Below are 16,505 nucleotides of genomic sequence, written 5' to 3'. Positions count from 1 at the left end.
CCAGCACCGGTCGGCCGTGTGTCCTCGCCGACCACAACTGGTGCAGGAGGACACTCCTCCTTCGGTCCCCCTCAAAGCCGCCCCTCCTAACTCCATAGGGATAGGAGCAGGAGGGCTGGGAGGTGGAAACGACAGGACCTGTTCCCGAACGCCCGCGGGCAGCCAGCAGGTTGTCGAGATGGATGGCCATGTCAATGAGCTCTTCCAGCGTGAGGGTGGTGTCCCGACACGCTAGCTCCCTGCGGACGTCCTCCCTGAGGCTGCATCGGAAATGGTCTATCAAGGCCCTGTCGTTCCACCCCGCTCCTGCGGCTAAGGTCCTGAACTCCAGGGTAAAGTCCTGCATGCTCCTCGTCTCCTGACGCAGGTGGGACAGACGTTCACCTGCCGCACGACCCTCTGGTGGGTGGTCGAATACAGCTCGGAATCGGCGGGTGAACTCGGGGTTATGATCCCTTGCCGAGTCTGGACCATTCCACACTGCGTTGGCCCACTCTAGGGCTCGTCCAGTCAGACAGGAGACGAGGGCGCTCACGCTCTCCTCTCCGGAGGGAGTAGGACGAACGGTCGCCAGGTAAAGTTCCAGTTGTAGGAGGAAACCCTGACACCCCACTGCCGTTCCATCATGTTGCTGAATCGCTGGGACAGGGGTACATTCGGCCTACTCCCGTGGGAGCGCCAGCCGAAGAGCCCTGGAGCCGAATGTGGTAGCAGGAGGAGGGGGTGCTGGAGATGAGGTGGGAAGGCCACTCCTCTCCCATTGATCCATCCTCTCCATCATTTGATCCATTGCAGAACCAATCCTGTGGAGAACACTGGTATGATGGAGGACCCTTTCCTCCATCGATGGGAGAGGAGGTGCGGCTGCTCCTGCTGATTCCATATGAGGTGCGGGATTCTGTCACGCGGGACTAGGTGGATGAAGGAATCAGACGCAGAGAGTTCCACTGGGAAAAAGTGCTCTTTACTTCGGCACACAAAATGATAAGCCCAACAATACAGGGCGCGGACATACAACGTTGACAACCCAAAAAACACAAGGTGCCAAGTTAAGAAAATAAATCCACCTCTACCTAAAATGCACACACGTAACATAAAGACAATCCCGCACAAAACAAGGGCGGGTCTACCCACTAAATATAGGGAAGCTCATTAAACCAAACAACAGAAACACAGGGGAAATTAATAAGACAAAACAAACAGACAAATGAAAAAGGGATCGGTGGCGGCTAGTAGGACGGTGAGGAGCACCGCCCGAACAGGCAGGGGAGCCAACTTCGGAGGAAGTCGTGACACTTGGAGACATGCCAAATCACTCCCACTACTGTAGCCAAAGCATGCAAGAATGACCTTTGTGAATTAACACAATAATTATGGTCTGAAAAAATCACATTACCCCATGTAGAGTATGCTGTATTAGTCCTTGATGCTTTCTTATTTTGTGCATTTTGCATAACGGATTCCTCTGTGGTCGCACTGTGAACATGATTTTTGACATCCCGCAAGGCATGCTTTGAACAGCACACAGGAGACTTCATGCAACCCCTATTAAAAAACTTTATGTAAGAGCTAACCAAGATATTTCAAATGAAAGAAGGAATCTTTAAAGATGCAGTCTGGGATCCCAAGCACTTAAAAATGTGTAACCTATTTATGAATTGGGGACCGGTTTTGGCTCGTGAGCACTACTTTCAAAACTACTGGCTGAAATTATACAAAATCTCTGGAGCACCACTTGAACTATGCATTTACCATCAGTGAGATGTTTATAGTATAGAACATTGATCTTGTGCTATTTGTTATCTAAACCAACCCTACCATATATGTATTTTAAATGAACTTTCTAAATTGTTTTTGCCATGTTCATCTTTGTTATAATAAAATCTGAGTACGTTGCCCGTAGCTGCCTTACGACAACTCATGCATTCTGCCAATATTTGAACTTGGGAGCAGTTCTGTTTGTTCTGATTATTTACAGAGCAGAAGTTCCGGTTACTCCAATCACGTGTAGAGTTGTTGTACTTTTGGAATGCAGTGACTCTGGTTGGCATATGAGTGGAAATGTAGAAATGCTTAAGCCCACTTTTTGGAACTATTTTTTATAAGCAAAACATTCCATATTCGAGCTTTAGTGCCATAAGTCTTTGTAGTTCCCTTGGAAGATCTGGTTCAATTGGCTTTCAGAAATCATTTGCAGGACAATACAGTTATCAATACATTTTGTGGTTTTAAAATGAGGCCATGAAATTAGATGATCAATTTGGCATGTAAAAAAGATTTAATGACTAATTTCATGCAAGATCTTCTAGGTGGATGGGCACATGAGAATGGTGGGACTGTGTCAATTGAGGAAAGATGGCGGAAGTGGATGAAAAGTTTGAATCAATCAGCGCGTCGAGCAAAGTTGGTGAAGATGAATGTTCTGAATGGACAAAAGTCGTATCGAAAAAACGGAACAAAAAGGAAATTGTCTAAAATTGGACTGGAGGATTGTAGGAATGATAATGAATCACTTCTTGTTGGGATGTGTTTGTTGAGTAAGGATGCATATGTGGGAGACCCCTTTGAGGTGTCAAAAATTGTGAAGTATGCGCTGGGAAAAGTGGTCTGTCAGAGTGACCAGCAATTGTCTTATTTTGATGCATTGTATTTCTGAAGAACAGAGGAAGATTGCAGTGAGCCTCAAAAGAATCCGGACAACAGAAGTTTTGTGTTTTTAACTTCGAAGTAGAGCACCAGTCAAAGGGGTCATTTCAGGGGTGACGACAGATATTTGAATCCCTGAAGAGAATTCCTAGTGTGATTGGTGCCCGGCGTCTGACCCGCTGGGTGAATGGAGAAAAATAAGAAAGTTTGTCAGTCCTGTTGTTTTTTGATAAAGAGCAAATACCTACGCATGTGAATCTTGGTTATGTAAGATACGCTGTAAGAGATTTTGTCCCCAAACCATTGCAGTGTAAGAATTGTAAAGGATTAGGCCATGTTTCAAGTGTGTGCAGACAGACAGAGTATATTGAGAACAGAGTATACCTGCCCTCCAGGACCACCCGATGTCACAGGAAGGCCAAAAAGATCATCAAGGACAACAACCACCCGAGCCACTGCCTGTTCACCCCGCTATCATCCAGAAGGCGAGGTCCATACAGGTGCATCAAATCTGGGACAGAGAGAATGAAAAACTGTTTTTTTTATCAAGGCCTTCAGACTGTTAAACAGCCATCATTAACATCGAGTGGCTGCTGCCAACATACTGACTCAAATCTCTAGCCACTTAATAATTACAAATCGGATGTAATAAATGTATCACCAGTCACTTTAAACAATGCCACTTTATATAATGTTTACATACCCTACATTACTCATCTCATATGTATATACTGTACTCTATACTATCTACTGAACCTTGTATCTATATGTACATATTCTTATTCATTCCTTTACACTTGTGTGTATAAGGTAGTTGTTGTGAAATTGTTAGATTACTTGTTAGATATTACTGCACGGTCGGAACTAGAAGCACAAGCATTACGCTACACTCACATTAACATCTGCTAACCATGTGTATGTGACCAATACAATTTGATTTATTGAAGAACGGTGTGTAGAAGGACGACGGTATTGCAATTGTTGTCGGGATCATTATCCTGAGTTCCTGGAGTGCCCTGTAAGGGTGAAGGAGATTGAGGTGGCAAAAGTTAGAGCAGTCAATTGAATCTCCTATGAGGAGGTGATTAAAATATTTTATAAAACTAGCGATGCTATTGAAGAGATGGTAGTGGACGCACCACAGCCTGCAGTAAATGTTTGCTGCCAGGCAAAAGATAGTTTTGGGTGTTAAAAAGGTGGATTTTGTGGCATTCATTACCACAGTTATAAACTGTATGGCACAAGTCTCAAAGACATTTAAGAAACTGGTCATTATTTTGGCTGCGGCAGAAAGGTTTTTGGGACTTAAGGATTTTACATCTGAAGACTTGAAAGGGGTACAGGCTCCGGAAGACCCGCCCTCCCAGGTTCCCCTTGAGCCTGTGTAGGAATGAGATCTGTTTCATATTATTTTTTACATAAAAGTTATTTTATTTAGTTTATTTTATTTATTTTTTGGTAGTTTGGTAGTTGTTTTGGTATCGTGTTCCTTTTTTGGGAATCATGTTTCCATCCCACACAGTAGGTGGCGGAATGACATTAAATTGTGCGTTCACCAATATACCATAAAAGAAGAATATCCACTAGGTGGCGGTATGGATCTTTGGTACTGATCGTCACTAACCGTATCGTATGTAAAGAAGTCGACTTCTTCCTGAAGCAAAAGAAAGATGGCGGCTATCGTGAAGAAGACAGTTGTAAGCTAAAACTTGTTTGAATGAATCACCCATATCATTTGTTAAGTAATTATCTAAAACAATTTAGATTGTAAACAAATCAATTCAGGTAGCCTAGTGTTTAGAGCGTCGAGCCAGTAACTGAAAGGTTGCTAGATCTGCCTCTGAACAAGGCAGTTAACCCACTGTTCCTAGACCGTTATAGTAAATACAAATGTGTTCTTAACTGATTTGCCTAGTTAAATAAAGGTAAAATACATAATTGTCAAACTATATTGATATTCGTGCTCTCCTCGTGCGTTGGGATCACAGCTAGTGAGCAAGCTGCTAGCAGCAGTAGTCACGTTAACGGTCCGGTTGCCAGTTTACGTTCGGTTACTTTACTAGCTAGCTAAGATGCTAAGATGATCTACAAACGACCAATCTATCTACAATTTCTTAGGATACTCACTGATTTATTTAGCTATGGTTTTTAGTTTAATGATGGTACCATTTGGATAAAAACACTCAGCTAGTTTGTTATCCTATGCAGCTATATGTTGCCTAGCTTGCTACCTACATCCCCTCCCATAAGGTATCCTGCTAGTTGTTCACTTTTCTTATCCCTATTTTCTATCTAACAAGTTTAATTGTGTTCTGTTCTTTACCTATAGATATCAATATAGCCAGGCTAATTGTCTACAAGCTGTATTTTCTTCTCATTCACAGGCAGTTGAAGATGTCAATGTCACATTTGAAGACCAGAAGAAGATTAATACATTTGCCAGAAACACAAATCGAATGACAGAATTTAAAGATGAAATAGAAGGAAAAAAGGTAATTGGTCAATCTAGTGTAATGATCATGAAATTCAGAATAATTCGATTTTCTTTAGACTTGTTTCTTATTCTAGTACATTATGTCACTACCGGTATATTATATACAGTAGTCTATCTATAACCATAAATTAGGTCTGAACAATATATATTATGTATTTCGTTTGTTTTTGCGCGATATTCCAAAGGCCTGTATCGCAGAATAATTTTTGTTGTATTTTTCGTTTTCATGAGCGTTTATGTCCACTTGTCATGCTGTATCTTTGGTCTCGTTCGCACGTTCTGTGCACTTTCCCATTTACACCAGAGATCTGTATATAATGACGAGATGGTCATGTCTCCGCCCTAACAATGGGTGGGAATCGTTGTCCCAAAGGTGGGAAGACAGGCGTCAAGTGTACGTTCAAAATAAGCGTTTATAAACGCATTGGGATTATTTTGGATATATTTTGGCGAGAGTGAAACCTATCGCTTCGCCTCTTTCTGAAAGCCCCTCCTCTCTGACAAACGGGTTCAACTCGCTATCGACTCGCTATTTTGGTCCAACAATCGGTCATATGGAGACATTATTTAACTGCAATAGAGAAGTTAACATTTCGAACCATACCCAGTTCATGTTATAACTCCTCAAATTTCGAGCAGAGCAGACACTACTAAAACCGATGTAACGTTACCAATGAACATTCATTCTGGAAATGTTATGCTCAGTTTTTCGCGGGTGCATTACTGTACCACGTATCCCTAGCAGCGTTTTAGTCAAATAAAGATTTCTATACTAGTTGTTTAGTGTGTTGTATAAATGAGCAATAAGCATAAAACAATTATATCATGAATTGTCAACTCGTTCTCATTCTGAGAAATAAAGTAGGCCACTTGAGTTCAACATCTGAACAAAGTGGACAGGCTAGCATGCTGTTCAAACAGTTGAGACAGACAAAAGGTTGTGTTCATAACAATGTAACTGTTTTGTGTTGTTAGCTGAATTCAGAGCTTGTGAAATTACACCTAGATCCAAGTTGACTAAACTTGAAATATAAATATTAGCTCGCTACTCACTAGCATGTTGGCTTGTGCTTGAGAGATTGTTTATGAGACCGGTGTTCATTTTCTATAACGCCTGCTACATTAGTAGTGAATGTGCATTATGCATGGTTCTGGTTAAATTTGTATCAATAAGGGCATTTTTATAGACAGACCTGAAAGCCAGATCAGTGATTATTGCAACAACAACAAAAAGCAACTATTTTGATAAAATAATTTAAATCACAATATATATTGTGAATCGGCCATAAGTTTGAGCTAATCAAGATATGAGTTTTAGGCCATATCGCCTAGCCCTTACCAGCAATCTGCTTTCTTCTCTTAGAAATCTCTACAGAATCTGCAGGATGCCAGTGATGACCTGATGATGGCTGAGGATGACACTCTGCTCGTCCCGTATCAGATTGGAGACGTCTTCATCAGTCACACCCAGGAAGAGACCCAAGAGATGTTGGAAGCTGCAAAGGTATTGGTTGCTATGATATGACTCATGTAGAAGTTAGGGGTATGGGCCAACCTCAGAAACCGGGATGCCTGTTCCTAAGGCAAACATGGATGGGCTATTTAACTCATTTTAATTAATGTTTCATAATGAAGCCGAAGGCCGAGATGTCAAGGTATTATGGTTGACCCTATTACTAAGAATGCAACTTAAATCATTTGAACAATTCTGATTTATTACTATGTCAAACCTTAGTATAAATAGTTATATTAACGTGCAATGTTTGTGGCTACAGGAACTACTGCAGCAGGAGATTAAAGACCTAGAAGGGAAGGTGTCAAAGATACAACATTTGTTGGGTGATCTGAAGGTCCAGCTCTATGCCAAGTTTGGGAACAACATCAACCTGGAAGCAGATGAAAGCTGAGTGCTTAGCCCGGTCCTAGATCTGTTTGTGCTGTTTAGTATGACAATTAATCAATGATTATAGTTGTTAAGATGCCACAAACAGATCTGGGATCAGGCTAAGTGGGCAACTATCTCTTTACATATGGAGTTTTCAAGCAGCTCGCATATTTTCCGATCCACACAGTGCTGACAGGATGCTTGCCAAACCAACATGTTTGTCCTCTTCTCAGCATCAACACACTTTTTTTCAATGGTGCATGGCCTTATTTATGGTTTTATTTTGTTCAGTCTTATTTTGTATGAATGTCGGTGAATGTACCACTTGATTTTTTGTTTTGTTTTTTGTTTTTGTGTACTTGCACTGGGTCTCAGTAATATATGGACCTATGGACTGACACCGAAGATGTCTTTATACACCAGATGACCGTAAAGAAAACAACCTAAGGATTTACCTTTGTAGTGCTTGGAGATGGAGAAAATGTGGAGTTTAATGTGGTTAAAGAAAATAAGTGAGCAGAGGCAGCCAATGTCACTGGTGCAGGGAGTGTCACAGTTCAGGGGAGCAAGTACGCCGCTGACAGGAACCGCTACATGTCCTTTTACCATAATGAGAAAAATCAGTCCACGGCCCTATATTACTGAATCCCAGTGCAAGTACTAAACAAGTAAAGCCACTTAAACCAGTCTTTATAAAGTAAAGAGGGTAACGTATTCCTTGTGGATTTTTTTTTGTACATTTACGATTTGGTTATGGAACAGAAATGAATACTATTGTATTCAGATTCAACTGATTTAAGACCAAAACATGTGTGTGTGTTTATATCCCAAAGTGTATCTTAAAGGTGTAGTTTAATTTTTGGTCAAAAATACCTAGCAGGACTGAAAAAATGTTGTTTTTTTGGTGCACTGATCATCTTAAATAGAACCAAGTTTATTTGTGTGTCTGTTTTTGTTTTTCGATTGTTTATGTATTTAGCCAGTGTGGACATCCTATAAAGAAAGTTCTTACAATTCTGCTGAACAAGGTGTGGGAATTTAGTAAAACATTTTTGATTGATTGTTAGATTCAAAATGGATTAAAATAGAAAGGCATCCTGCTGATTGTAAGAGAATATACATGATTTTGGATTGATGAAATCAATGAGCAATTATTTAGTTATTTTACTAAATTTACTCTGCCACTTTTGGTATAACTCTAATGTATTACATAGCTCTAATAATTAAGCATGTGTGACGAACAGATCAATGTCTCTGTGTCTGACAATGTTAATATTTAAAAGAACAGGTGTGGGAGTGTTGACTAACAGCGAATAAACTATAAAAATAAAGAAATTTGCACACTCCATGTATAAACTCCCAGCAATTTAATGGCTATTTGCCAACGTTTCGGCATCAGGGTCACCCTGAGGAAGGCACAGTGATGCCGAAATGTTGGTAAATACCCATTAAATTGCTGGGTGGTTATACATGACTTTATTTTGATAGTTTAATGTTAATATTTAAACATAACAAAGGAGCTACCAGCTAAAATCATGCACCTACACATTAACTTATTTTTTTCTGGTTAATAATAACAGTATCTCAGAATCAACAATGGGTTAGATAATCCTGCAGGATGGAACCAAAGCACATCACAACCATGAATAATATAAAGATGAGCGAATACTATAATGATCTGTAATGCAGTGTTTTTGAGCTAGAAAAATATGAGGAACACTGCAATTTCTAATGGCTTGGGGATACATTAGCATTTTAGATTACTCGTGGCAGAATACAAGTAAGGAAATAAAATATGAAAACTTGTGGCCACAATAACACTATTCTATGTTACGACACTTACAGTGGCTTGCGAAAGTATTCACCCCCCTTGGCATTTTTCCTATTTTGTTTCCTTACAATCTGGAATTAACATTTATTTTGGGGGGGGTTGTATCATTTGATTTTCACAACATGTCTACCACTTTGAAGATGCAATATATTTTTTATTGTGAAACGAGCAAGAAATAAAACAAAAAAACAGTAAACTTGAGCATGCATAACTCCCCCAAACTCAATACTTTGTAGAGCCACCTTTTGCAGCAATTACAGCTGCAAGTCTCTTGGGGTATGTCTCTTCTTCAAGGCAAAACAGCTCCAGCTCCTTCAAGTTGGATGGGTTCCGCTGATGAACCGCAATATTTAAGTCATACCACAAATTCTCAATTGGATTGAGGTCTGGGCTTTGACTAGGCCATTCCAAGACATTTAAATCTTTCCCCTTAAACCACTAGAGTATTGCTTTAGCAGTATGCTTAGGGTCATTGTCCCACTGGAAGGTGAACCTCTGTCCCAGTCTCAAATCTCTGGAAGACTAAAACAGGTTTCCCTCTAGAATTTCCCTGTATTTAGCACCATCCATCGTTCTTTAAATTCTGACCAGTTTCCCAGTCCCTGCCGATGAAAACCATCCCCACAGCATGATGCTGCCACCACCATGCTTCACTGTGGGGATGGTGTTCTCGGGGTGATTAGAGGTGTTGTGTTTGCGCCAGACATAATGTTTTCCTTGATGGGCAAAAAGTTCAATTTGAATCTTATCCGACCAGAGTACATTCTTCCATATGTTTGGGGAGTCTCCCACATGCCTTTTGGCAAACACCAAACATATTTGCTTTTTTTTCTGGACATTTTTCCGTAAAGCCCAGCTCTGTGGAGTGTACAGCTTAAAGTGATCCTATGGACAGAAACTCCTATCTCAACCCTGAAGGAGCTGCAAAGCTCCAAAGCTATATTTGGTCTCTTTGGTGCCTCTGATTAATGCCCTCTTTGCCTGGTCCTTGAGTTTTGGTGGGCAGCCCTCTATTGGCAGGTTTGTTGTGTTGCCATATTCTTTCCATTTTTTAATAATGGATTTAATGGTGGTCTGTGGGATGTTCAAAGTTTAAAATCTTTTTTTATAACCCAACCTTGATCTGTACTTTTCCACGACTTTGTCCCTGACCTGTTTGGAGAGCTCCTTGGTCTTCATAGTGCCCCATGCTTAGTGGTGTTGCAGACTGGGGCCGTTCAGAACAGGTGTATATATACTGAGATCAAGTGACAGATCATGTAACATCTATGCTGCACACAGGTGGACTTTATTTAACCAATTTTGTGACTTCTGAAGGTAATTGGTTGCACCAGATCTTATTTAGGGACTTAGGGGGTGAATATATATGCACGCACAACTTTTCTGTTTTTGTTTAAAAAAAAATAATAATAATTTAATTTCACTTCACCAATTTGGAATATTTTGTGTATATCCATTACATGAAATCCAAATTAAAATCAATTTAAATTACAGGTTGTAATGCAACAAAATAGAAAACGCCAAGGTGGTGAATACTTTTGCAAGGCACTCTATACAGCTCTTATTTAACCACACGTATTTGATTTTTCCCACAATTTTCTGAAAACTCATACTCTTGATATTTCCTGATCATTATTAATGCAGAATTTATAATGTACCCCATTTCATATTTCCAGAATATTAAGGCAGTTAAAATGGACCAAACAGTGTTAAGATCAAAGCCACCATACTTCAGTAGTGCTGGTAAAAGCATTACTTCTACTCGTAGCACATTCACAAGTAGTATAAAAACAGTGTATATAGTATCTGGTGCATATCACAATGGGTAAATAATGGATGTCAAGACAGATACAGGATGTGACAGTGCTGGTACTGTAGTTCCATGAACCCCACTGAAGGAGGCACCAGGAGAACGCTTTGTGTCACCGTCTGTGTTTCCCTCGCTCCCTCTAATATTCAGCCTTAAACATTACGTTTTGTTCTACTCATATAGTCTCTGATCTGGTGGAATCTTCACAAGCAAAAACCTTTCGTGAAAAATGTAAAATTACAGTTCTGAAAAATCCTCCTAACAGAAACAGAATTGGAGAGTAGTGAAGTCAGGTGAAATCCTTCCAGAAACTACAGATTTTGATGTTATATCTGAATAAACTAAGCTCTGAAATGCATCCAAACCATGTACTGCAGCCCAATACATAATGCAAAAACATAATGCACAGACTTCATTAAAGTGTGCCCTCATTAAAGACCTCATTAAAGTGTGCCCTGCTTTAGCTAATAAAATATCACTAAATCAAGTAAATGTATGTTTTGAAGTTGTGTTTTGAAGTTGTGGCAGACACCTCTGGAGGATTGAGATCTCAATTAACAAGTTCCTCTAACCCCCCGGGTTTCCTGCTCAGACATTCACCGGTAAGATTATGAGGACAACCGCCCACACACACAGAAACATACACACACACAGACACACACATGCACACAGAAACACACATTCTTGGCTTTATGCTTTTTTCTTGTTAAACCCTGGCTCACATGGAAATCGGATATGACTGGACTTATTTCCCAGACGGCCTTGTGTGTGTATTCTCTCTCTTTCTCGGTCTCTCACTCTTTCTCCTCTCGTTCTCACTCTCTCTTCACCCCCATCTCTGCACTTTTAATAATTAGCTGTGTAAAGTGGGGACGTATTCCCATGCAGATCTTCATAACACTGAGCTGTGTTCAGGCAGTGAGCCAATTTTACATCAATGATATGACTTCCATTCGACCATGTGGTGAAATTAAATTACAAGAAGCCCATGGCAAATTTTTAGGCTATTATTTCAACAATAGTTGAATAACAACTACGAGTACTTAATTACCATATTCTCCTCACTATGAAAGACTACAATTGATGCTAGAATTAGTCAGAGTTGTCCACAAAATCAATTTGTTGTTGTATTCATTTTATTGGTCATGATTCATGTAATTTGGGCTTGTTCACTACAAGGACTGAGCCCTATTGATTAACATTGTAACTGCAGAAACTCTCCAGAAGGTGTCTCTGTGTCTCTATTACGAGCGACACATAGCATTCACCTTGTCCTTTTTTTTGTCACTTACATGCAACTTTTTGTTAAAAGTGAAAGTGAAGACATCACTGTGCTTTGATTCCTTCAAAATGCAATGTCTCAATTCTAGAAAATATCCATCCAAGATAGTAAGCTCAATAATTAAAGGGAAATAGTGAAGTGTTCTGTCAGGCTCAGACACAGGGGATTGTGTTGGTGCAGATTTCTAACAGTAGCATATCAATTAAACACCACAACTGGCTTTCAGTCCCCTGGTGTCCTTTCACTGTGCTTAGCCCATCAAGCAAATTGTCACAGTATATGAGATGGTACTAGACTGTTCTGCACCACTGTAGGCTTTTTGTTTGGTTTCTTACGTATATGGTACTGTGTATATATGTATGCATATACAGTTGAAGTCGGAAGTTTAAATACACTTAGGTTGGAGTCATTAAAACTCATTTTTCAACCACTCCACACATTTCTTGTTAACAAACTATAGTTTTGGCAAGTCGGTTAGGACATCTACTTTGTGCATGACAAGTATTATTTCCAATAATTGTTTACAGACAGATTGTTTCACTTATAATTCACTGTATCACAACTCCAGTGGGTCAGAAGTTTACATTCACTAAGTTGACTGTGACTTTAAACAGCTTGGACAATTCCAGAAAATGATTTCATGGCGTTAGAAGCTTCTGATAGGCTAATTGACATAATTTGAGTCAATTGGAGGTGTACCTGTAGATGTATTTCAAGGCCTACCTTCAAGCTCAGTACCTCTTTGCTTGACACCATGGGAAAATCAAAATAAATCAGCCAAGACCTCAGAAAAATTATTGTAGATCTCCACAAGTCTGGTTCATCCTTGGGAGCAATTTCCAAACGCCTGAAGGTACCACGTTCATCTGTACAAACAATACTACGCAAGTATAAACACCATGGGACCACGCAGCAGTCATACCGGTTAGGAAGTAGACACATTCTGTCTCCTTGAGATTAACATACTTTGGTGCGAAAAGTGCAAATCAATCGCAGAACAACAGCAAAGGACCTTGTGAAGATGCTGGAGGAAAGACGTACAAAAGTATCTATATCCACAGTAAAACAAGTCCTATATCGACATAACCTGAAAGGCCACTCAGCAAGGAAGAAGCCACTGCTCCAAAATCGCCATAAAAAATACAGACTACGGTTTGCAACTGCACATGGGGATAAAGATCGTACTTTTTGGAGAAATGTCCTCTGGTCTGATGAAACAAAAATAGAACTGTTTGGCCATAATGACCATCATTATGTTTGGAGGATAAAGGGGGAGGCTTGCAAGCTGAAGAATACCATCCCAACTGTGAAGCACAGGGGTGTCAGCAATCATGTTGTGGGGGGTGCTTTGCTGCCGAAGGGACTGGTGCACTTCACAAAATAGATGGCATCATGAGGAAAGGAAAATTATGTGGATATATTGAAGCAACATCTCAAGACATCAGTCAGGAAGTTAAAGCTTGGTCGCAAATGGGTCTTCCAAATGGACAATGACCCCAAGCATACTTCCAAACTTTGGAAAAATTGCTCAAGGACAACAAAGTCAAGGTATTGGAGTGGCCATCACAAAGCACAAATATTTGATCAGAAATACAGTGTAGACATTGTTAATGTTGTAAATGACAATTGTAGCTGGAAATGGCAGATTTTCTATGGACTATCATATATATCCGTACAGTGGCCCGTTATCAGAAACCGTTACTCCTGTGTTCCAATGGCAAGTTGTGTTAGCGAATCCAAGTTTATCATTTTAAAAGGCTATTTGATCATTAGCAAACCCTTTTGCAATTATGTGAGCACAGATGAAAACTGTTGTTCTGATTAAAGAAGCAATAAAACTGGCCTTCTTTTGACTAGTTGAGTATCTGGCGCATCAGCATTTGTGGGTTTGATTACAGGCTCAAAATGGCCAGAAACAAAGACCTTTCTCCTGAAACTCATCAGTCTATTCTTGTTCTGAGAAATTAAGGCTATTCCACGTGAGAAATTGCCAAGAAACTGAAGATCTTGTACAACGCTGTGTACTACTCCCTTCACAGAACAGCGCAAACGTTCTCTAACCAGAATAGAAAGAGGAGTGGGAGGACCCGGTGCACAACTGAGCAAGAGGACAAGTACATTAGAGTGTCTAGTTTGAGAAAGAGACGCCTCACAAGTCCTCAACTGGAAGCTTAATTAAATAGTACCCGCAAAACACCCGTTTCAACGTCAACAGTGAAGAGGCGACTCCAGGATGCTGGCCTTCAAGGCAGAGTTGCAAAGAAAAAGCCATATCTCAGTCTGACCAATAAACATAAAATATTAAGATGGGCAAAAGAACACAGACACTGCACAGAGGAACACTGCCTAGAAGGCCAGCATCCCGGAGCATCCCGAATATTTCAAGTTCAGTCGCAAAAACCATCAAGTGCTATGATGAAACTGGCTCTCATGAGGACCGCCACCGAAAAAGAAGACCCAGAGTTACCTCTGCTGCAGAGTATAAGTTCATTAGAGTTACCAGCCTCAGATATCGGCGAATAACTGCACCTCAGATTGCAGCCCAAATTAAATCTTCCCAGAGTTCAAGTAATAGACACACCTCAACATCAACTGTTCAGAGGAGACGGCGTGAATCAGGCCTTCATGGTCGAATTGCTGTAAAGAAACCACTACTAAATGACACCAATAAGAAGAGACTTGCTTGGGCCAAGAAACACAGGCAATGGACATTAGACTGGTGGAAATCTGTCCTTTGGTCTGATGAGTCCAAATTTGCGATTCTTGATTCCAACCGCTGTGTCTTTGTAAGACATAGAGTAGGTGAACAGATGATCTCCGCATGTGTCATGGGCATTACAGTTTTTCCCCAATTGTTAACACACGTTTGCTGAAACTACATCTCAAGTTCTCAAAACTTTGAACACAAAACAAGAAACAGTTAGCCAATTTCCCCAAACCCCACAGACATCTTGCAAAATGAAACACAGCAATCAAAATCATGTTCTCCCTGCTCAAAATGTAACTCTGCATACAAATGAGACAAACACACATCAAATGACTCTAACTTAGTGACAACCAAGATCACGCTGTGACATATTGAAAACACTACTTTCAGAACCTATTTCAGTCTAAAGACTAAGATTTTGTCGTTGTACTGTATTTTGTTTGCATGTACTCAAACAAGAAAGGAACAGAAATACAACTATTTAAATGTTATATTTCAAAATGACTCAATAAAGGGCAAACAGCATACTGTAAGCACACATACAGTAAATATATTTTGTATATGCAAAGGAAGAAAAATATACCTATTTGTATTACTGTACGTTAGATCAATTGCACAGAACAGATAAAGAAACTGTCGAAATACAGTAAAATCACAAGTCAAGAAACAAATACTCAATTGTGAATACAAAATCAGTCATGTCTTGTGTTTTGGTCCGACTGCAGATTTTCATCAACATAACAGGCCCATAACATCCTCCTTGGCCAGACAGCAGTGAAATATCTTCTAGCATCATGCATCCACCCCTGACAGGAATAAGTGTGGAATGTCACCACAGGCCTCCTCCATTGCCTGGAGAAGGGCCATACGTTCATGGAGTTTGCGATCATACACCTTTCCACCTCCTTGCTGAAAACAACTCCTCAATTGAGTTGAGAAATGGGGCATATAGAGAATTGTAAACCTGAGATGGTCATGGAACTAGGGCCGTGGCAGTCACAACAGTTTGTCAGCCGGTGATTGTCAAGCAAATAACTGCCAGTTTCATGGTAATTGACCGTTAATTAACATAAACACATTTAGCATCTCCTAGCTTCCACCGCTACAAGCCACTGATGCAGACCTTAAGAACATCTACATCTTAAAAGGTCTAATAAATCCATGTAATATAGCCTACACTTCCACAATAAAGAATTTTAGACAGGTCTAAAAAACATGATAGGAAAATGTAGTCTATTTCAGAAGAACAGAATAGCATACTGAGTTGTCCTTATGTTAGGTCCTGATCTGGCTATGCCATTTGGCTGTGGGTTACACTCATTTAGCAGACAATATTTGTTTAGAATTCTGTACAATTGAATGAAGCTAAATAAATTATGAAGCTAATCAAAATATTTGAGGGAGTGTGCACGTGCGGCTAGTCTGTGTTGAGGGGTTAACAAAGAAACAGGTACTCCTATCTGCTTAATTGAGAGTTATTTATGTAACTTTAGTTGTGATACAAACGTTGGGCTATATTGTTTACATTTTTAATACATTTTAAGGCTGCGTAATATGACTCTAATGATCATTTGAAAAAAGTTACATGAAAGGCATGAGCTCTGCTTTGTTTTTTTGTGCAGGCTGAACTCACTTCATCAGTCTCTCATTCACAATTTGACAAGCACTTGATAATGCCTCGAATTTCCATCACCTGATTGGGTCTTTCTCACAGGCAACAAATACATCAGGGATGCAACTGTGCGCGTCCTTATCCAATTCCAAGGTGCCTATTTAAGATATTGGAAGAACTGTCCACATTTACTTTTCGGCAGCCTACAAATGAGTAGGCCTAACAAACAGCAAAAGCA

The 16,505-nt window shown here is 40.1% G+C and overlaps 1 protein-coding gene across 1 annotated transcript; it reads left to right on the top strand.

Annotated features, from left to right (window-relative positions):
- Positions 1-4,220: 4,220 nt before the first annotated feature.
- LOC110532610 (prefoldin subunit 4) lies at positions 4,221-8,165 on the top strand. Its single transcript, XM_021616657.3, has 4 exons — positions 4,221-4,343; positions 5,031-5,138; positions 6,504-6,644; positions 6,916-8,165. The coding sequence occupies exons 1-4, from the start codon at positions 4,317-4,319 to the stop codon at positions 7,045-7,047; spliced, it is 408 nt and encodes a 135-aa protein (XP_021472332.2). The 5' UTR covers positions 4,221-4,316; the 3' UTR covers positions 7,048-8,165.
- Positions 8,166-16,505: the final 8,340 nt, after the last annotated feature.

This window comes from Oncorhynchus mykiss, chromosome 9, assembly GCF_057628025.1.
Source record: "Oncorhynchus mykiss isolate SJ-2025 chromosome 9, ASM5762802v1, whole genome shotgun sequence".
Taxonomy (NCBI): Eukaryota; Metazoa; Chordata; class Actinopteri; order Salmoniformes; family Salmonidae; genus Oncorhynchus; species Oncorhynchus mykiss.
The sequence above is the reverse complement of the archived record's forward strand: the minus strand, read 5'-3'. Positions and strand labels throughout refer to the sequence as shown.

Excerpts from the sequence above, each read along its gene's own strand:
- LOC110532610 (XM_021616657.3), top strand. The coding sequence starts at position 4,317 with ATGGCGGCTATCGTGAAGAAGACAGTT. Across the intron at positions 4,344-5,030 it reads CTATCGTGAAGAAGACAGTT|GCAGTTGAAGATGTCAATGT; the intron begins GTAAGCTAAAAC and ends TCTCATTCACAG. Across the intron at positions 5,139-6,503 it reads ATGAAATAGAAGGAAAAAAG|AAATCTCTACAGAATCTGCA; the intron begins GTAATTGGTCAA and ends TTCTTCTCTTAG.